General features: G+C 35.6%; 1 protein-coding gene across 3 annotated transcripts in view; it reads left to right on the plus strand.

The window, feature by feature from the left end:
* The window catches only part of TRAPPC8 (trafficking protein particle complex subunit 8), a 117,045-nt gene that overhangs the window by 32,294 nt on the left and 61,910 nt on the right, over positions 1–22,841 (plus strand). For 2 of the 3 annotated variants that reach the window (XM_055235230.2, XM_055235251.2), the window contains exons 6-12: positions 436–529; positions 1,176–1,435; positions 1,774–1,889; positions 2,591–2,741; positions 8,813–8,913; positions 11,962–12,067; positions 18,953–19,084. In XM_055235230.2, the coding sequence (XP_055091205.1) occupies positions 436–529; positions 1,176–1,435; positions 1,774–1,889; positions 2,591–2,741; positions 8,813–8,913; positions 11,962–12,067; positions 18,953–19,084 (960 nt within the window). The remainder of the gene's footprint in view (positions 1–435; positions 530–1,175; positions 1,436–1,773; positions 1,890–2,590; positions 2,742–8,812; positions 8,914–11,961; positions 12,068–18,952; positions 19,085–22,841) is intronic. The other variant, XM_055235241.2, reaches the window with a different exon arrangement.

Consider the following 22,841-nt stretch of genomic DNA (forward strand, 5'->3'; position numbering starts at 1 on the left):
CAGAATTCACTCCAACCTGCTTACACTGTGACCCAAAGAATGTCATATCTGTGCCTCTGTTCTTTCTCTAGTAGTAGTCCATCTCTCTTGCCATTATTCTTTACTTAAGATGCATAAGCATATGTATGTGCTTATATGAACACTCGTGTATATACATATCATATATAAGTAGATATCCTGAGAGATAATTTGAATTAAGAAGAATTATAGTAGCTTGAGTGTGAAAGGGGATTTAAGAATATAGTAGGTGTGAGTTGGAGTGATAGAATAAGATCCATGGAAGAAGTTATGAATTTGGAGGACGAGAAAATGCTCACTGTAGCAAATAAATGAGGCCAACAGTTAGCAGAGTAACCATAGTTGTTGATGGATTTGATAGTATATTAAGTATGATTAAGTATAACTGCTAATGCTTTTTAAATTTTATTTTGATAGGAATCATATGAAGATGGCCCTTGTACTATAACTTCAAATAAGAATTCTGATAATAACTTGCTTTCATTGGATGGATTAGATAACGAAGTCAAAGGTCTTGATATATTTTCTCTTAAGTTTCTCTTTTGATTGAAAATATGCATTGTTGTCAGATCATGCTAACCTTTATAGATAAAAGATGGGGGGAAATTTTCATAATACAGAAAGATAATGGGCAGGTTAGTTTTTCTTCTGAAGATTTTACTGAGCCACTTGAGTTTGATTGTTTTTGACACTTAAAAATTTGTTTTATATGAGTAGTGTATCGATTTCTTTTAAAATATTTTGTAGAAAGCAAGGGAAGATGTGACGCACAGCATTAATTATTTAAAAATTTACATGATTTTGATTTTAAATTACGGTTTTTGTAATGATAAAATTTTTTTGTTATATTTTTTCTTATGGCTTGGTTGTACTATTTAAAAGTCATTCTTTATATTATTTAAAATAAAGTATTTTTCTTCATTTCCTGGTTTATACCAATTTTCAAATTTCTAATACAGGTACCAAAACAAATATTAACTCAAGCTCTTTAATTTTGGGGCTGGGGGATGTTACTGCTCTTTTATCTTAGACATTTACCTATACCGAAAGATAAAGGATTTTAACATTCTGCTTTTTTTTTTTTTCTTCAGCAGTATGGTAGTATTATCACTCTTTTCTGTTGTATTCTGAGAGTAAAAGAAATATCTCTTTTTCAGTAGATGGCTTACCAAATAACTTTAGAACTCACCCACTTCAGTTGGAGCAATCCAGTGACTCTTCCAACAGTATTGATGGCCCAGATCATGTAAGATCTGCTTCATCGTTACATGAAACAAAGAAAGGAAATACTGGAATAATTCATGGTGCATGTTTAACACTTACTGATCATGATAGAATTCGACAGTTTATACAAGAATTCACGTTTCGGGGCCTTTTGCCACATATAGAGAAAACAATTAGACAACTAAACGATCAGGTAAGGTTTGATTTTTTGGATTAGTATTTTAAAAATTTAAGTAAATAGTAAATTTAAGAATTATTAAACTTATTTGAAGTTTTTTTTTTATTTTCATTTTAAGGTAGGCCAATATTAAGACTTCCCAAAATTACTATCAGTGATGAAATTCTGTTCAACTCTAGAAGAGGCTTATTCATTTTCACTAGGATTTTGCCAGCATATTGGACAGTTTTCTTTAAATCAGTTTTATTAAAATGAACATTTGCTATTAAAGCTTTTTAGTTAAAATTTTTTTATGTAAAAGAAAAATACTAAATTCTTTATATTTGTCAACATATTTAATCTCTTTTTTAAAGCTAATATCAAGAAAAGGTTTGAGTCGATCTCTATTTTCTGCAACTAAAAAATGGTTTAGTGGCAGTAAAGTTCCAGAAAAGAGCATTAATGAGCTGAAAAATACATCTGGCTTGCTGTGAGTAAAGTGTTACCATTTTTGTTTTTCCTCTGTTTAACTCTGACTAGTATTTGGTTGTATGATAGCCTGCAGAAGATAACTGTCTCTTTAATTTCTTAGTTTCTTATTGGTGAAAATTCAGGTAGACAAGAAGAGTGACTCTTAAGTAAATCATAGTAATTTTTTTAAAAACTGAGTAATTGGACATGTAAAAACAAATGGGAAACTCACTTTACTTTTGGTCTGTTTCCTTATTTGTAAAACAATGAAGTTAGAGTAGGTATTCATTAGTAACCGTTCTATATCTAAAATGTAATGGCCTGATGATTCTAAGACAAGGGACATATTTAGTAAATTTTGCTTTACACAAAAAACCATTTTAAGGGAAAAATATAATTAATCCATTTTGGATTTTAATCTTTCTCCTGGTTGTATATAAACGTGAGTCACTTGGAATTAACCATTTACTTCATTATTTGACCATGGAGAAAATGTTTGCCTGCCATTGAGACATTCTCAGGGCTATAAATAATAAAACAAGGAGCTTTCTGTTTCCAGGTATTTTTGAGAACTGACACTCTTGTTGGAGGTAGAATTTCTTTAAAACAGCATTAGTTTTCTTCATCTTCTAGAAGAACATGGCAGCTTGTTAATATATTTTATAATTTTAAGGGTTTGGGGGGTAATAAATTATAAATTATTTTCTTTTGTATTTACAGGTATCCACCAGAAGCACCAGAACTTCAAATCAGGAAAATGGCTGACCTATGTTTTTTGGTGCAGCATTATGATTTGGCTTACAGTTGCTATCATACTGCAAAGAAAGATTTTCTTAATGATCAAGCAATGCTTTATGCAGCTGGTGCCTTGGTTGGTATTCTGTGGTATTATAATTCCTTAATTCTGCTACCATAAATTATTTAGAAGTTTCTCTTGGTGGCAAACAGAATCCTTAGGGATAAAGTTGTATTCAGAGAGCATGTAGTGCTTTATAGATTGTTAATTCCTTAATGTTGAGTTGATGGATTTCCCTCAGACTAGTTGATTAGCTGGGTATGGTGGCACATGCCTGTAGTCCCAGCTGCTTGGGAGGCTGAGGCAGTAGAATTGCTTGAGCCCAAGAGTTTGAGACCAGCCTGAGCAACACAGTAAGACTGCATCTTTAAAAATAAATTGAAAAAACTTACTTCTTAAAAACAAAACCCAAAAAACTAGGTAATTAAAAAATGGTCATGTATTAGGGTTTCTTTCTTGATTAGTACTTTCTAACTTTTGCATCAGCTTTCAGAATTGAATTTCATTTTCTAATATATTCAAAATACAAAAATTTTTTTAGAAGTTTTTTTAAACCTTGACAAACATTTTTAAGTTGCTTGATGTATGACTCCATATTAGTCAAGAACATGTACTTTGGTGTGAGACACTCTCTCATCTTAGGCAAGTTATTGAATATCTCTAAGCCACAGTTTTCTGACCTGTAAAATATGCGAATCCTAATGGTATAGGATCAGATAAGGTATAAGGCATGCACTTAGCATAATGCCTTATATATAATAAGCTGTCAGTAAGTATCGGTTGTGTTAGTTTTGTAATTGATTACAAAGCCAGGTATTTCCAAAGAATTTTCTATACTTGTTGCCTAAAACCTTTTAATGTTTTTGAAAAGTTACCACAAATATATGTGTAATCTGCTTTATGTGTTCAGAAAAGAGTAAAATTAGCACTTACTTTTTAATCTTTTAAAAGACATGTAAGCTTATAAACAAAAGTGAAGAAAAAATGTATAAGAATAATTCATTGGTAATTGTGTAGATACTTTTTTTTAACTAGAAAATATTCACAGGCTGACAGATACTTGTTTAATAACTGGCATTTGTTTTGCATTTATTTTAATACTGTGCATATATACTCATTCTACTGGCAATGCCTAGGACTTTAGTTAATAATTCAAATAATATACAATGGTGGTTAACGGATTTAGAAATGAAGATTAGGCATGGTGCCACATGCCTGTAACCCCAGCACTTTATTATTATACCCCACCATACCCATCTAATTTTTTTTTTTTTTTTTCTTATTTTTAGTATAGACGGGGTTTCACTGTGTTGCCCAGGCTGGTCTCGAATTCCTGACCTCAGGCAATCTACTGTGCCCGGCCAACCAAGTTTTTAAAAACCTTTCATAGAAATGGAAAATATGCTATGTTCGTGAGAAGTGTTTGAAAACATAAGTGAATTTTCCTTGGCTAAATACTCTCTGATTGCTCATTATAGTCATCCAATTTAAGCTAACATGAAATCACAAATACTTCATATTATTAATACCTTATAACCTAGGTATGCATTTGTAATGAAAAAATTTTATTTAATGTACCTGCAAGTAGAATGTTTGACAAAAACTACATTTAAGCCATTCAACTGGAAGTATTAGTAGCTATTTGAGACAAAATAATATAGCACTGGAAGTAAAGGCATATTTGCTCTTAGATGATATTTGTGCACCTGAAAAATCACTGTAGCCTTTAAAAGCTACCCTAAAAATAATGGGCTTCTGAGAAAAGTTGGACTGGGATAGTCTTCTTGAAACCTATTCATCTTTGTAACCAGAGCACAAACAAAAACAAAAACGGTACCTTGGAAGATTACCTGAATAATCTAGATAGGCAGCTTAGCATGGCTGAGGATAGATACCTCAGGGAATATAAAATATAAATTTTTTATGGAGATGGGGGTGAGCAAGAAGAGTTCCTAACCAGTGGAGCTGCCGTGAAGCTGATCATAGAAGAAAGTGCAGCCTGCCCTGAGCCCGGAGCTGTGCAAGGCTGGTGGTGTACTTCTCTGGAGACAGAGTCCATATGCACCAAAGTGTAGGCATTCAGTTTTTAGCAGCTGAAAGAGCACCTTTCTGTGCAGCAGCTGAGCTCAGGGCTTTTTCCTTTCCTACTGAAGGATATAAGTTTATAATACTGCTATTTTGATTCCCTTGCCTAAGAAAAATTGTGTATGAATAAATAAAAATTTAATTTGAACTGATAACCACTTCCCTTACCATTCACATGTTAACTAATTGATAAGATAAAAATGTGTTGTAGTAGAATAGACTATATCGTATGCCTTTTTAGATGAAAATTGTAGAAGATATTTAGTCATAGTAACTACAAAGGCAAAATAAATATCACAGCAAAACCAGTAATAGGAATGCCTGAAGACTTTTTTTTTTTTTTTTTTTTTTTGAGATGGAGTCTCACTCTGTTGCCCAGGCTGGAGTGCAGTGGCTTGATCTCAGCTCAGTGCATCCTCCACCTCCTGGGTTCAAGTGATCCTCCTGCCTCAGCCTCCCAAGTAGCTGGGATTACAAGCATGTGCCACCACGGCCAGCTGATTTTTGAATTTTTAGTAGAGATGGGGTTTCACCAAGTTGGCCAGGCTGATCTCGAGCTCCTGACCTCAAGAGATCTGCTTGCCTCAGCCTCCCAAAGTGCTAGAATTACAGGCGTGATCCACTGGGCCTGGCCAAGAAAACATGTTTTAGAGCTGTATGATATTTTGTCACATGGATATTATGTATTTTTATTTAGCTCCTTCAATGAATTTTAGAGCAGATACTGCTGAGTGCTGAGGATGCAGAGGCATTCTAAGATAGATATGGTTCATATTGTCATTCATGGAACTTTTGTTCATATTGTCATTCGTGGAACTATCAGGTTAAAGCCTTTAATCATATTTCAGTTCTCAAATCATTATTTGTTTTTTCTTCTATTTTAAAAAATGTGCAGAGAAGTACATTTGTTTGTCTTAAAAGTGAATTGTGGCTTTCCCGTCCTGCTCTTTTCCCGTCTCAGCCTCCTGAGTAGCTGACATTATAGGCATGTGCCACCACACCTGGCTAATTTTGTATTTTTAGTAGAGACAGGATTTCTCCATGTTGGTCAGGCTGGTCTCGAACTCCAGACTTCAGGTGATCCACCCACCTCGGTCTCTCAAAGTGTTGGGATTACAGGCGTGAGCCATTTTCATTAAAACTTAGGTTCTTTTTTTTTTTTTTTTTTTTTTTGGAGGCAAGGTCTTGCTCTGTTGCCTAGGCTGGAGTGCAGTGGTGCAATCACAGTTTATGCAGCCTCCCACCTGGGCTCAACTGATCCTCCTACCTCAGCCCCCCACAGTAGCTGGGACTACAGGCGTGTGCCACCACGTGTGGCCAATTTTTATATTTTTTGTAGAAATGGCATTTTGCCATGTTGTCCAGGATTGTCTTGAACTCCTGAGCTCAAGCATTCTCCCCGCCTTGGCCTCCCAAAGTGCTGGGGTTACAGGCATGTGGCACTGTGCCTAATCTTCATTTCTAAATCCTTTAACCACCATTGTATATTATTTGAATTATTAACTAAAGTCCTAGGCATTGCCAGTAGAATGAGGTGGTTTTTTTTTTTTTTTTTTTGATACAGATCTCAGTATGTTGCCCAGGCTGGTCTTGAATTCCTGGGCTCAAGCAATCCTCCTGCCTCAGCCTCCCAAAGTGCTGGGATTAGAGGTGTGAGCCACCATGCCCATCCAGAACGAGGTTTTAAAATGAAATATGATCTAGGAAATTGACAGTAATAATAGGTTTAAGAAAAATGGCCTTTGCACCATCTATAAGATAGTGGATATAAACTAGAGTTTGTCATTGGCAGAATATATTGATAAGGCAAGCCATTGTGAGCTCTGATTTTATATTGTTGCCAATAAATTGGAAAGAGATGTACTTTATTTTTTCTCTTTGTGATCCATCATTGGTCTTTTCTCTACTTATTGAAGGTTAGGGAAGAACAGGGAGGAGAGTGATAGTAGAAATCTTAAGCTAGGCTAATCTGGTAGTATATATACACCATAACCCAAAGTGTTACTAGGTTTTTTTGAAAATCTCATTTAAATATTGAATGGAAGACTTCAGATATTGACTAGAGAATTTTAAAATTGAAAGCTTATATAAATGTATTACTTATATTACTATAGTAGATAATTCTTCTGAAAGTACAATACTAAAGCATTCTTGTCATAGCCTCTGCTGCTTTTCCACTAGCAAATACTTGGAAATTCATTCTTAGAGCATTGTGGGCCAAAGCTTCTCTCTGGGTGGAAAATTGTTGCCACTTCCAGTGTCACAGGGAAAACACACACACACGCACGCAATCTAAAAGCAGGACATTGGAGAGGAGTAGGGGCTATTTTCAAACAGAAAACCCAGCAAATGGGTTAGAGGAGAAAAGCCCCAACTGTGCAAAGTGGAGACTGACTCCCCCATCTCCAGTGGCAACCTAACATGCTGATTATGTTGGGCCTGGCCAATCTTTTTTCCCTTTGTCTCTATAACAGATGATACCACAACCAAAACTATGTTACATCTCAGCATATCAGAGGCCCATGGAATAAACATAAATGGAAATACCTTTCAAGCTAGTTTGGAAAAAGAGATGGCTTAGATAAACTGACTATTCAACCTCCCACTTAAAGCTGTTAGGTAGAATATCTGGGAGAACACTGGGGGTAAGATGCTGCTTAACAGAAATAACCTCTTGCTGTGACCAAGAGGTTGCTCAGACCAGTGTAGGGTCAGCATATTTTGTTGTTGTTGTTGTTGTTTGTCTTTTGAGACCAAATCTCACTCTGTCACCCAGGCCAGAGTGCAGTGGCATTATCTCGGCTCAATGCAACCCTTGCTTCCTGGGTTCAGGCGATTCTCCTGCCTCAGCCTCCCGAGTAGCTGGGATTACAGGCGCCTGCCACCACTTCCGCCTGTTGAGGGTGTTCAGGAATTTTTGTATTTTTATTAGAGACAGTGTTTCACCATGTTCGCCAGGATGGTCTTGAACTCCTGATGTCAAATGATCCATCTGCCTCAGCCTCCCAAAGTGCTGGGATTACAGGCGTGTGTCACTATACCTGGCCAGTTCAGCATATATTTTTGATGGGGAAAGATAACTGTCAAATACTACAGTGACAAAGAGGAAGGGGAAACATGAGTAGCTCTAGAAAACAGAAGATTAAAAAATCTGGACAAAATAAAAGCGATGGACAACAGACCTAACCACTAGGCCTGACCAAACATTCACTCATAAGCACATTGCATATACGTGCACCCACTCACACTGCCACACAACATTCAGGTAGATGCCCAAAGGAGGACAAATCCAAATGTCTGCTCTCTTTGGAATTTCCATGGCAAATCTGAGTTTAGGCAAAAGTAAAGACCTCCCTGGGGTCTAAACAAATCTTAGGAGGCAGTCTTTGCTCCCCATGTAGCCAATGGTGCCCTTAATATTTGCCAGAGCCTTTTGTAATTGTCTGGACACCAGAATTCATTCTTCATATTCCTGGAGTTTAACTGCTAAATCTTATCCGATCTAACTTTACCTGTAATGGAAGCATCTCCCTTTTGATCTCTGTATTCCCCATGTTCTTTCAGGAAAAACACATCCCAAAACAGTGGTCATTAGAGGGTGTTCAGGAATTGGAAAGTAGGAAGAGAGTAATATAAATACAGTAAAGAAATGCCTGTTACTCTCATGATTTCTCTGAGACCAGGTGGCCAAGGATCCCCTAGTCTTTAAGGATATTTTTTAAAGGCCTTAATTGAAGGTACTGCAGTCTTTGCTCACAAGAGCCAAGTAAGACAGTGGTGCTACTTGGAGGTTTCTGTAGGACTGTTACTCATTACTTATTTAAATTCTAGGTGCTCTTTTGACCTCTCTGACTTCAGTCCTTCCGGAGTCAGATCACCCATCTTCTCCGATGAGTGACTGGGCTATAAATGTGTTTTTCAAGTCTGCATTAGGCTATGAAGTTTATACATGTGTGTCCAGTTAAAAAAACCAGCAAATTTGATTCCAACTTTTAGTTTCCCATCTAAACTGTAAGACTGTTTCTTCTTTTGAAGTATGTAAACTATGTCTTTTATTTTAGGAAATGGCAGCAGTGTCCGCTTTTCTTCAACCAGGAGCACCTAGGCCATATCCTGCTCATTACATGGATACAGCAATTCAGACATACAGAGATATCTGCAAGTAGGTGACTATATAATATTTATATTGTATCCAGTTAGAGGTCAGTTTGTTCTTTTTTTTTTTTTTTCCATTCCTAAGCTCCCAAATCAAGTTAATATAGTCGGAGACAAGTTGAGGTGATTTTTAAAAAGTTAATGTTTTATTGTACCTTTTTCTTTTCTATTTTGTTTGGATTGGTGGTTAGGAATGTGTTGTGTAATGTTGAGATTATATGTTACATTGAAGGTAATTTGTATTGTGGGAACATTTCTGACTTTAAACTGCTGTCAAGTTAGGAATTAGTCATTTTGCATTTTGTTTGTTAAATAGGCAAAACACAAATAGTTAAACAATATTGTATTCATAGTGCTTTCTGTTGGAACCCTATAAGAGTGAGAACTCACCACCTATAAGGAAGGACTATGAGCTGGTCCCCAGTGGTCAGGGGAGATTTCATGGGATATTTGATGGATAGACCTTGAAAGAAAGGTGGTTAGGACTTGATAACCATGAAGACGTATCAGGAATTGTGATTGGCAGGCCTAATGTTTTAGATGTGCATTATTGGCTAAAGAGAAGAAAGCCCTGGCTAGGTTGGAAGGTTTCTGTATAGGGAAAGTACTGGATGATAAATTTGGAAAGGAGGTTTGAGATAAATCTTTGTGAGGAACCTTTACTGTCATGTATTATTTTTATTTTTGTATTTTTTTGAGACGGAGTCTTGCTCTGTCACCCAGGCTGGAGTGCAGTGGCACAATCTTGGCTCACTGTAACCTCTGCCTCCTGGGTTTGAGTGATTCTCCTGTCTCAACCTTTGGAGTAGCTGGGATTACAGGTGCGTGCCACTATGCCTGGCTATTTTGTATTTTTAGTAGAGACAGGGTTTCACCATGTTTGCCAGGCTGGTCTCGAACGCTTGACCTCAAGAGATCCACCCACCTCGGGCTCCCAAAGTGCTGGTATTACAGGCATGAGCCACCATACCCAGCCCATGTTTTTTTTTTTTTTGGTGGGGGTGGGGACAGAGTCTCGCACTGTTATCTGGCTAGAGTGCAATGGTATGATCTCAGCTCATTGCTACCTCCACCTCCTGGGTTCAAGTGATTCTCCCGTCTTGGCCTCCCATGTAGCTGGGATTACAGGCATCCGCCACCATGCCCAGCTAATTTTTTGTATTTTTAGTAGAGAAGGTGTTTCACTATTTTGGCCAGGCTGGTCTCAAACTCCTGACCTAATGATCCGCCCGCCTTGGCCTCCCAAAGTGCTGGGATTACAGGCGCAAGCCACCGCGCCAGCCCCATGTATTATTTTTATTAAGCTGCAGTGGAGACTTACGTAGTAGTAAATGGAAAATTACCGAATATTTGAGTAGAGACTTGACATAATAAAAGTTACTTTTCGGAAAGATTAATCTGACTTATCTGTTGTTTCAGAATAGATGCATTGGAAGACAGATACAGAGGCAATTTTGACCCCTATAAGACCCCTATAATGTTGAAGTAAAAGTAGTCATCGTAATGGTAACGTGGTTAGAACAGAACAACATCATTAATAAGATAATAATAAACATTTTTTGAGTGTTCAGCATTCGCCACCATGCCGAAGAAATCTATATGCTCATTTAGTCTTAACAACAAACCTCTGAAATCGTGCATGCTATTGTTATCCTCATTTTACAGATGAGGAAACTGAAGTAATTGACCATATGGGGTAAATGGTTTAGGAATCATACATAAATAAGTAAAATAAGTGTTAAGATTTAAGGGAGTTTATAAAATTTACTGAAGACAAATCTTTAAGAGCTGAACCTGTTATATAAGTAGTTGCTAGTATATAGGAGTTAGTCTTTTGTGTTCATCAAAACAGTCTTAGGTATTCGTAAATATCTAACCTCCAAGGAAAGGTATGATTTGTAGAAAGTTTATGACAAGTCAGTGTAGTAATTTTTGAATTTTTGAAAGGAGTAAATTGTGTTTCTAAAATAAATACTATTCATTGTTTAGAATGGGTTTCCAAAGTAAGTTCAAGTTAGCAAGCTTTAGTTATATTAATAATTTTAAAGCCAAGTGATATTTTTGATTCTATAAGGATTAGAAAGTAAAAAGAAAAACTTTTGCAGCTGTTTGCCAGCAATAGGATTCCATCTTGTAATTTCATAGTAAGAATGTTTTCATTTGTTTTTATTCTTTTCTAAAATGGATAATCTAATTCTAGATTACTGATATAGTAGTCCACAAAATCAACTGATTGTGTTTTTACAAAAAAAACTAAAATTGGATCAGGAATCAATCAGACAACACTGGCTCTATGCCATCTCCAGCAGAAACATCTTAATGGTACTACCAGGGGGAAAATACCTAAATATTTCTCAAAGTAGCCAGCAAAATGAAACACAACCAGAATTTGCATAAGGAAGGAGAAAGAAATAATGTGTGACATGTTTATATTTTTCTGTTCAAAGCAGACTTTGTTAAATAGGTTCTGGAACCAGTTCTAGCTTTTTTGCATGCAGGAGATAGGACTTTGCATTATTTTCTTACTGCCAAATTAAGTGATAATGAAAAGTTTTTATGAGTTTTAAGAAGTCTTTAAAGATTTTTTTAAAAAACCTTTTCGGTAGGTGCAAAACAAGGACATAGACTTCTTTTCTTCTTTTTACAGTCAGCCCTATGTATCTGCAGGTTCTGCATCTGCAGATTCAACTAATCGCAGATTAAAAATATTTGGGAAAAAACCAACAATAAATAATAACAATACAAAAATAAAAAATGCAAATAAAAAATAAAGTATAACAATGATTTACATAGTATTTACGTTGTAGGTATTATAAGTAATGTAGAGATTATTTAAATTATATAAGAGGACGTGTATGGGTTAATATGCAAATGCTATGCAATTTTATATAAGGAACTTGATAAACCTTGGATTTTAGTATCCTGGAGGGTCCTGGGACCATCTCCCTGCAACTATCCTCTAAAACTGTAATTGGAATCTTTTGCTGAACACATTTACTTTGATGTGCTAAGGTATTATTGTGCTGATTTTATCTTCTTGTCCTTTTTTCTATAGGAATATGGTGTTGGCTGAAAGATGTGTGTTGCTTAGTGCTGAACTTTTAAAAAGCCAAAGCAAATATTCAGAGGCTGCAGCTCTCCTAATACGGTTGACCAGTGAGGTACTGAAACTGTGTAGTATTTGCTTTAATTAGCATTGTTCTTTTTTTTTAAAAGAACGTATCTTTTTTTCTTGAAAGGCTTTACAAAACATAAAATTAGCCAGGGAAATCTGTCTTTGGGAATTTACAGCATGGCTGTTTTAGTTTTTCGTTGAGTTAATTTTAAATGTAATTTTTTATAAATTAAATTTATTTACATATTTTAAGCCTACATTTCATTATTAACTACAGACATGTATTGAGCATACTCTGTGACTTATTACGTTTTGTCCTTTGAATAAGAATATGGAAAACAATATGCATGTGAATTCCTAATATAAAATGATATTTTATTTTTTATTATTCATATTTTGTTATCTGAGTCTGCTTGCTAGGGAGATAAAGCTGATTTTAAAAGAATCACAGAGGAATTTTTAGTTTTACTTTCAACTAGCATGAACTTTTTAAGAAAATCATCTTAAACATTTAAAAAACCTATATTGTGAATATTTTAAAAAGAAAAAAGTAATTCATTTATAGTTGAAGATTTTACAACAACCATTATTGAGTTGCATTGACTGCAGGCTTGTAAAGAATAGTAATTCCTTTATAAGTACTGTTAATAACACATTTTTTAGATGAATACTGAAGAATGAAGGAACAAAATCAAACACCTCCTTTGTTTGCTCCTTAAATGTTAAATTATCCTAGGATTTTAATCCTTGGACCAATGCACTTTTTAACTCTTTACGTTTTGGGGATGATCTTGTCCACAGCCATGCTTTTCACTTTCAAATCTGTCTTCAACCCTGACCTTTCCTGGAGCTTTAGATTTGTATGGCCAACTATCTTTAAGATTTATCTACTTGCGGCCAGGCATGATGGCTCATGCCTGTAATCCTAGCACTCTGGGAGGCTGAGGCGGGCACATCACCTGAGGTCAGGAGTTTGAGACCAGACTGGCCAACATAGTGTAATCCCATCTCTACTAAAAATACAAAAATTAGCCAGGCATGGTGGTGCACACCTGTAATCTCAGCTCCTCAGGAGGCTGAGGCAGGAGAATTGCTTGAACACAAGGTGAAGGTTGCAGTGAGCTGAGATCACGCCATTGCACTCCAGCCTGGGCAACAGAGCGAGACTCTTGTCTCAACAACGACAACAAAGATTTATCTACTTGCATGTTTCCAAGGCATCTTAAATTAACATATAAATAAACCCATAAAATTTTTTACCTGATATATCATGATCTTAAATTATGTTATGACTAACTAGCCCTCTATTTGCTCAAGGCAGGAATGGCTTGAGATATTCCTGTATTCTCCTATCCTGTCTATAATCCAGTGCAGAATGGAGGTGGGGGTGGGGGTGGGAGTAATTTTTATTTTCAAGCTCTTAAACATTATTTATTAAAAATTTTAATCTTTAAAAATATATTTTCTTTTTGTATCTCCAAATAGTTTACTTCTCTCTCTTTCTTTTGTTGTTGGTTTTTCTTAAACTTCTCCTACTGTTCTAGTTCTCATTCTTATTATTTTTTCTTTGGGACTGCGGCCTTTTTCCTCTTGCTTCGCCTAATTTACTAGTCATGATATCAGTTGTGTACTTCAGGTAGTCTTTCCTAATATACCTGTTTGTCCTGAGTGTCTCTGTTCTGCTCTCTCATACAATGCTGTAAAACCTGACTTGTCATATTATATTGTATTGGAAATTATGTTTAAGCTTCTTAAGCTGTTAGCTTCTTGAGGGCAGGGAACCGTGTTGCCTTCTGTTTTTATTCCTATTGCCTAACACTGGCCTTGGCACATGGATTAGGTGCTCTACAAGTGTTTGTTGTAACTGAACCATTAATTCTTCTACAAAAGTTTCTGTAAGGTCTAACTAGTTAGGTTCAGAAGTGATATTTAAAATGTTTAATAATTGTTATTGCATGGACACTGACTAATAAATATGAACAGATAACAAACTATTTGTAGAGCTGAATATAGGCTTTTGAGTATTTTGATGTTCTCTATTATGATAAATAATCTTAACTTGGATTTGAATGTGTTGCTGTGTTTTTCAACCTAAGGATTATCAGTGAATGTAAAAAGAATTTATGGTTCAGGAGCTTCAATAAAATTCCTTTTTTTCTTCCTTGCTTAAGTGATTTCAATATGCCATTCTATCCACATATGTGAATAAAATTTCTTCAGAGCAAGTTCTCCTGTCTGCATTATAACCGTGTTATTTTTTGTCATTTTTCTCGTCTTTCCAATTCTTTTTCACTTTTCTTTCTCAGATCTGGATGATTTGTTTTATCATGAAAGTCTAGAAAATGTATCATTGTTATTTGCTGCCGTGTAGTGGGGAGAGGGGGCAGATGGTGGCGCATGTACCCAGAAATTGTGATTCTCAATGGCCTTTTCTGCTATACCTTTCATAAATTTCTTTGAGATAACTTGAAACTAAGGATTATTAGGCATAATGTTTATAAGTTATGTTAAATCTTTACCAACAGTTTACATTTATTGTGTGTATTTTGTTAACTAGAAAGGCTGTATAATATCAAGAGATGTACACTGATTTTGAAGCTGGAGAATTGAGTTACATACTCTTGACATTCCTGAACTGTGTTCCCTAAATTTTTGCTAATACCGTCATAGCAAAAGACAGTTAATGAGGCCTAGGCAAAAGGAGGAGCTCTGCTTTGACTTTGTGTACTGCAAATTTTTGGTCAGGTGGATCCTATTTTTTGTTTTATGCCCTGGGATTCTCAGAATGGCAGAGCAAACCCAGTTTAATGATAAAACATGCCACATTTATCACCACATAGGATATATATGAATTTGGTGCTTAAGACATACCTGCTTCTTTCTGTTTCTGTGTTGAACACTTATTCTGGTCTTATAACCCATTTTTTCTGTTACTATTTTAAATATGAAAAATCAGTTTCTAGGGATGCTAATATCAATTTTTGTAAGTTTCTTCAGCTTGGGAGTAACTGGTCTTATGGGAAATTTATCAGCTGATAGCACCTTTCTTTCCTGTTAACTTCACAGTTATGCAGAGATGAAATCTTAAAGGCTTAGAGCCATCTTTTATTTGATGTTTGATTCAGTTAATTAGCTGCAGCTGGTGGCTTTATCAACTGTGTTTTTATTGAAGTGTTTATTGAAGCCTCTACCTCAGGTGATTTTTTTTTTTCCTGTACATACCCTCATATTTTAAGTTATTGTTGTGTTTTTATCTTTTGTTAAAATTATCTCTTGGTTGTGGAGAATTTTCATAGGCCGGAGTTCTTGTTGAAGTGCCATCAACAGATTTTTTTTTCTTAGTTTCTTATCGAACATAAATAAAACTTGTTATTCGATAGTATGAAATACACCAATGTATTAAAATTTTATCTTTCAATTCATTTAAAGCCTTTGCTTTCTGGATAAAACCATCACTTTGTAAAAATCCTTTTATTTATCTTCCATCAACACTGATACCAGTTGTCATTCTTTTCAGGGCAATTTTTCTCCTCTCAAAACAATGTTTTTACCACTTTGGGTGTCACAATAAGAATCAGGGTCCAATGAAGAATAAAGCTGGACTAAGATATGAAAACACAGTATTCAGCTTTAGAAACTGATTCTCAGTCAGTCTAGAAACTGATTCCCCATATGCAAGAGTCAAAATTTTGTTTCAGCCAAATTAATACAGGCTATGGACTTCCACATCTGCCTTCAGTTGGTCAGTTCTTGAGTGTTAAATTTGGGAATGCTAAGGATTTCTCATTTTGGTTTTTAACTGGGTTGTGCATTAGAATCACTTGCAAACCATTAAATATTCTCAGGGAATATTCTTAGCTTATTAGAATGTCCAGGATTGCTACCCCTCCAGGTTTTGCAGTTTAGTGAAGCTTCATAGGCAGTAAAAAAGTGTGTGTGTATATATTATATTTTTTTCGTGTGTGTGTATGTATGCATGCATATGTGTGTTGTGCTAAGAATAGACTTAAGAAATTACAGCACTTAAAAAACTGAACTCTGTTGAGGCCTAAGTGAAATTCTGAAATAGAAACAATAATTAGGGAGAATTACCTATTTTAGATATTAAAACATGGATATTAAAATATAAGGCTACAGAACTATACAGTGATAAGAATAGACATATTAATGGGCTAGAATGAGAATTTAAATACTGCATATGATTAAGTTATCATTTAAGATCAGTGGAGAAAGCTAACTTATTCACAAAATGGTATTGTGATATCTAACCAGCTGTTTGGGTTGGAATCTTAGCTTATTCATTGTGTTTTAATATATTATGACTTGATTAAGCTATAATAAAAAATGAAACCAGAGTAACGCGCGCGCACACACACACACACACACACACACACACACACACACACCTAGAAGCAAATACTAGGAGAGCACTTTTTAAAGTCCTGGAATGATAACATCCTTTCTTAGTTTGATGTAATATCTTGACACTATAAAGGCAAAGAGAGTGTGCTTCCCTGCAAAATAATAAACTCTTTCATGTCAAAACTGGAAAATACTATTTGCAAAATATATCACAAAGGACCAATATTAAGAGTATACAAAGGGCTCTTAAAAAGCAGAAAATCTCAACAAACCATTCACAAAAGAGCATAAACAGGCAATTCACAGGAAAAGTACAAAATCCCCTAAACATATGAAAAGATTAACAGCCCTACTATGAAATGTATGTTAAGGAACAAGATGTTGTGGTTTTTTTTTTCCCCTTTTTTGAGACGGCGTCATTCGTTCACCAAGGCTGGAGTACAGTGGTGCATTCATGGCTCACTGCAGCCGCAGCCTCCCAGGCTCAGGTGATTCTCCTGCCTCAGCCTCCCAAGCAGCTAGGACCACAGACACTCACCATCATGCCCAGCTAATTTTTGTAGAGATGGGGGTCTCTTTTTGTTGCCCAGGCTGGTCTTGAACGCTTTGGCTCAAACGATCCCCCACCTTCACCTCCCAAAGTTCTGGAATTACAGATGTGAGCTCCCAGGTGTCATTTTTATTTTATTAGCTAAAAATTTTAAAGATTTTTGGCTGAGTAGAGTGGAACACATATACTCTTATTCTTTGTTGATGAGAATATGTATTGGTGCTACTTTTTTTGTAGCAGTTTGGCTATATTGATTAGAATCTGAAGTAGTATATGCATAGCTTTCATTAACTCTGCAGTTCTACTTCCAGAAATTTCTCTATTAAAAATATTTGAATAATTATTCAAATATGTTTCTATAAAGATAGTTATCAAATCATTTTATGTAGTAACAAAATATGAAACAATCAATTGGTAAGTTAGGGTACATTTATAGAATGGAATACAGTGTAGCTTTAAAATAAATGAGACAGATGTAGATGTCTTAGAAAGATGTCCATTACATAAGTGAAAAAAGCAAGGTACTCTATATAAATACCACTTATGTATCCAAATATATGTGTATTTTTAAAAATCCATATGTATTAGGCATGTAAACACATGCACATACATATGCAGGAGGGGTGACAAATGACACAATACTACTAAGCTGTAAAGAATAGTTACCTCTGGCAAATGAAATGAAGCATGGGCTAGGAAAGAAAGATGTTCACTTTTTTCTTCAAATATGTATTCTTTTTTAAAAAATGAGTTTGTATTAATAATTTTTAAAAAGAAAACATTTTTCTAAAAAATAAAATAGGCTCCCAAGCTCCCCTAAGTATTTCTGACACAAACCTGTTTTTAAGAACCATTCATTAATTACGTATTTCTGACTTCTTTACTTACTAGCTTTTGGATCTTAATTACTAGAGCAATCATCTAATCATTTAGTTTTTGTCAGGAGGAGGATGAAATAGATAATAGCTGCCATTTACTGAATGCTTTCTAGATGATTTCCTTGAGTCTGTTTCAGCTCTAGTATAATTCTATGATTGACGCAGAGATAGTTTATGATAATCAATGGTCTGTGAACACTTTTGATGTAACTATAATTTGTTGAAATTATCGCATTTAAAGTCAATGTTTTCTGTTTTCAACTTTCCCTGGGGAAAATAATGGCAGCAGAACACATGGAAGGGCATGGTAAGTTCAGCTTGAGAACAGCTAAAAACCTGGAGAAAGTTTTGGTGAAAGTGTTGTTGATATTTAATCAGCAACCTTCAGTACTTTCTCAGTTATCTGTAAAGTGATGACTCTTTCAGTCAAAAGATTTGTCTTAAGGGCAGTGACGTAATGTAGTATGTGGTTTTGTAGATGCTGTACTGTAAGGTTCAGTTGAAGTGGAAACTTACTTGAGTTGTATTCTTTATTAATGCAGTAATAACAGGTGAAAAGAAAATCTTTGAAGCTGAAGCCTTCTGAATTTTTTAATGAAATGCAGTCGATTTGGCCCTCTGGATTATAGCAAAAGTTGAGGATTCCTTTAAATACAGTAAAATTTTACAGAGAATGAAGTAGTGGATTAGAATATTTCATAATCTATGTACATGTTTTCTTGGGTGGATGAAAATATGCTAACAAGTCAATTTTCAGAGGAAATTCGATTGGTGTAAATGTTTTCTGGTTTATTTTTTATCGGTATACCTGTATTAAATTTGTAGTTTACATACTTTTTTGCCATTCGAGAAGGGATTACAATTATTCACAGATTTGGTACATGGCACATTATCATAACCAGACATTTGGCTTTTATGAAAAGCTAAGTATTTCATGGTAGAAAATGTTTTCAAAGCTTAAAAGAATTTTGTGTCTGTTGGAAAAATCAAGATTGGTTTGCCCCTTGATCTTTGCCCTCATGTACTCTTAAGTTAAACATTGGATATGCTATATTTAAGAAATTAAATGTTTTTTTCACTCATTATCTATTTACTTTTAACTTGGTGAAACTAACCTTTTTCTCTTTTAAACATTCACTAGGATTCTGATCTTCGAAGTGCACTTCTTTTGGAACAGGCAGCACATTGCTTTATAAACATGAAAAGTCCCATGGTTAGAAAATACGCATTTCATATGATATTGGCAGGCCATCGATTTAGTAAAGCAGGGCAGGTGAGTGCATTTGCTTTACAATGAAAAGTTGCTATTTATTTCATAAATGTGTGTTATTTGTCCATTTCTATTATTTAAAAAGGATCTTAAAAACTAAATTAAATTTTGTTCTGAGGTAATATATTGGTAACGGCGTGAGATTTGGATTTAGACAAATCTGGCTATAAATTTTGATCTTCTACTCACAGTTTTGGTCAAGCTACTTCTCTGAGCCTTGGGGTTTTTTTATTTATAAAATTTGTAATTTTATCCAAATTTTGGTTAGGTAAAACTAAGTCACATCTGTGAAAGGCCAGAGAGTTTGTATGCATTCAAGCAGGAATGAATTCTCCCTATTTCAGCTCTGATCTTCTGTTCTCTTTCAAGGTACTTTTTAAAAAAATCCTACTCTTTCTGTTTCAGAGTGCTTTATAATACTGTTGACTAAATACTTGATGTATAGACATCGTCTGTCTGTTGTCTCTTGAAGCAGTTGAATTGCTGGGATCTTTACTGATTTAGAGAGATTTGTCTGGCCCCAGTTGTCCTAGAACCATTAGTCGGAGAGAGCTAGCTTTCTTGGAGGCTGAGAGTAGCAGTAGGGAGATGGTGATTTACTATAAATATAAATAGAAACTTGGATTAAACAACCATCTCTATATTTCAGAGACTATACTAGGAGCTGAACATACACCCATAAAATCAACATGGTCTTACCTCTTAAGGAGCTTTTGATCTATTAGGGGCATATGAGGATCTTTTAAAAATTTAGTTAATATGAATTTACTAAGTATGAAATGTAACTATGAACATCCTTAATTTTTATAAGTCTGCTAACCAAAGTATCCCAGTGTTTTACACAACGTACATTATTTCAAAGGTACAAAGAAGTAAAGATGTTCAGAAATTACTCTCAATTTCATGTAAAAATATTGTAATTTTTTTAAAACCAACATTTCAAAATTGGGTTCCTTCCTCTATTTTTGGAACCTGTGGAAAGTTAGAAAATATGTGGACTTGCTTAATGTTCATTAAAAAACCTTTCTAATCTTAATATAAAATTAAACGTCTTTATAATAATTGATACAGTCCATGAATTAGAATTTCTCGGGCTGTAACATGGGAAAAACTTAAAAAAAAGAACTATTATTACTTTTCATGGCTTTTCTTCAATAGTAAATGCAAGTGCATCTGAAACATGTTACCCCACTGTGTATATCTTTGGTTAAAAGGTTTCTGTTCAAAAAATGACAAAATGTATTAAGCAGGAGGTTTCCTTTGCTTGAAAGAAAATATATGTCCCATTAGAAATGGTCTATTGTCGCCTATTGAAAATAAGTCATCATTTTTCTACATCTTTGTCCACTTTTGTGAATGGTTTCATTTGTGAGAATGGTAATGTCATTGGAACTAGAAACAGCTGCTTGTATCTACCTTCCCAAATTATAGAGCATATTGCTTCTAGGAAATAACGTAACAAGTTAAAAATGCTACCTTGGTGGTAGGTTGAGATACATTTGCTATCTGGCTTCATAATCATCTCTTACTGTAGTATATAACCCTGTGAAGTTAATGATTCAAGGTAGCTGGGTTTGCTATTTCATGACCACTCTATACACTCTGAACCCAAGACAGCTCTTTCACAAAACAGTACAGTTTGTGGAAATATGAGAATATGACTATAAAGTAAGATCTACTAGATAAGCCAATACAATATATATTTAATTGAAGTGCGTCAAGAACAGTCTCTTCCTTGGAAGTTAGGGTGCATAGAACACATATAATTCTGACTGAGGCCTAGTTGCTTCTGAGAAGCACCAATTTTTTATTATTTTTTTAAAATTTTTAAGTTCCAATGTACATGTGCAGGATGTGCAGGTTTGTTACATAGGTAAACATGTGCCATGGTGGTTTGCTGCACCCATCAACGCATCACCTAGGTATTAAGCCCAGCATTCATTAACTCTTTTTCCTAATGCTTTCCATCTCCCCACCCTACCCCTCAACAGGCCCCAGTGTGTGTTGGACTGTGTCCATGTGTTCTCATTGTTCAGCTCCCACTTACAAGTGAGAACATGCGGTATTTGGTTTTCTGTTCCTGTGTTAGTTTGCTGAAGATAATGGCTTCCAGCTTCCTCCATGTCCCTGCAAAGGACATGATCTCTTTCCTTTTTATGGCTGCATAGTATTCCATGGTGTGTATGCATGTACCACATTTTCTTTATTCAGTCTATCATTGATGGACATTTGGGTTGATTCCATGTCTCTGCTATTGCGAATAATGCTGCAGTGAACATATGTGTGCCATAAAACAGAATCCTCCTGCCTCAGCCTCATGAGTAGCTGGGATTACAGGCATGCATCACCACGCCTGGCTAATATTGTATTTTTAGTAGAGATGAGGTTTCTCCATGTTGGTCAGGCTAGTCTTGAACTCCCAACCTCAGGTGATCCACTTTCCTCAGCCTCCCAAAGTGCTGGGATTACAGGTGTGAGCCACCACGCCCAGCTTTGACTTTTTAATAATCACCATTCTGACTGCCATGAAATGGTGTCTCATTGTGGTTTTGATTTGCATTTCTCTAATGATCAGTGATGTTGAGCTTTCTTTTTTTCATATGTTTTTTGGCTACATAAATGTCTTCTTTTGAGAAGTGTCTGTTCATGTTCTTTGCCCACTTTTTGGTTGGCTCTCTGCTTGTCTGTTGTTGGTGTGTAGAAATGCTTGTGATTTTTGCACATTGATTTTATTTCATGAGGTTTTGCTGAAGTTGCTTATCAGCTTAAGAAGGTTTTGGGCTGTGACAATGGGGTTTTCTAGACATAGGATCGTGTCATTTGCAGACAAAGACAATCTGACTTCCTCTCTTCGTATTTGAATACCCTTTATTTCTTTCTCTTGCTTGATTGCCCTGGCCAGAACTTCCAATACTATGTTGAATAGCAGTGGTGAGAGAGGGCATCCTTGTCTTGTGCTGGTTTTCAGGGAGAATACTTCCACCTTTTGTCCATTCAGTATGATATTGGCTGTGGGTTTGTCGTAAATGGCTCTTACTATTTTTTTTTTTTGAGATGGAGTTTCGCTCCTGTTGCCCAGGCTGGAGTGCAATGGCGTGATCTCGGCTCACCACAACCTCCGCCTCCCGGGTTAAAGCAATTGTCCTGCCTCAGCCTCCCAAGTAGCTGGGGTTACAGGCACTCGCCACCACACCCGGGTAATTTTTTGTATTTTTAGTAGTGACAGGGTTTCACCACATTGGCCAGGCTGGTCTTGAACTCCTGACCTCAGGTGATCCATCCGCCTTGGCCTCCCAAAGTGCTGGGATTACAGGCGTGAGTCACCACGCCCGGCCAGCTCTTACTATTTTGAGGTATGTTCCTTCGATACCCAGTTTATTGAGAGTTTTTAACATGAAGAGATGTTGAATTTTATCAAAAATGTTTTCTGCATCTATTGAGATAATCATGTGGTTTTTCTCTTTAGTTCTGTTTATGTGATAAATTACCTTTATTGATTTGCGTATGTTGAACCGGCCTTGCATCCTAGGAATGAAGCCAGCTTGATTGTGGTGGATAAGCTTTTTGATAACTAGCACCAACTTTTCATGACATTTGAATTTAAAACAGGGTTGTATTGGTAGGGATGAGTGAGAATGAGAGAAGAAGTTATAGAGTAATGCCGTTTCTCTTAGTCCTCTATTTGAGAATTCATGCTGAATCACTTATCTTGCACCAGAAGTGTGTGTATGTGTGTGTGTGTGTGTGTGTGTGTCACCCA

This window comes from Symphalangus syndactylus, chromosome 1, assembly GCF_028878055.3.
Source record: "Symphalangus syndactylus isolate Jambi chromosome 1, NHGRI_mSymSyn1-v2.1_pri, whole genome shotgun sequence".
In the NCBI taxonomy this organism is placed as follows: domain Eukaryota; kingdom Metazoa; phylum Chordata; class Mammalia; order Primates; family Hylobatidae; genus Symphalangus; species Symphalangus syndactylus.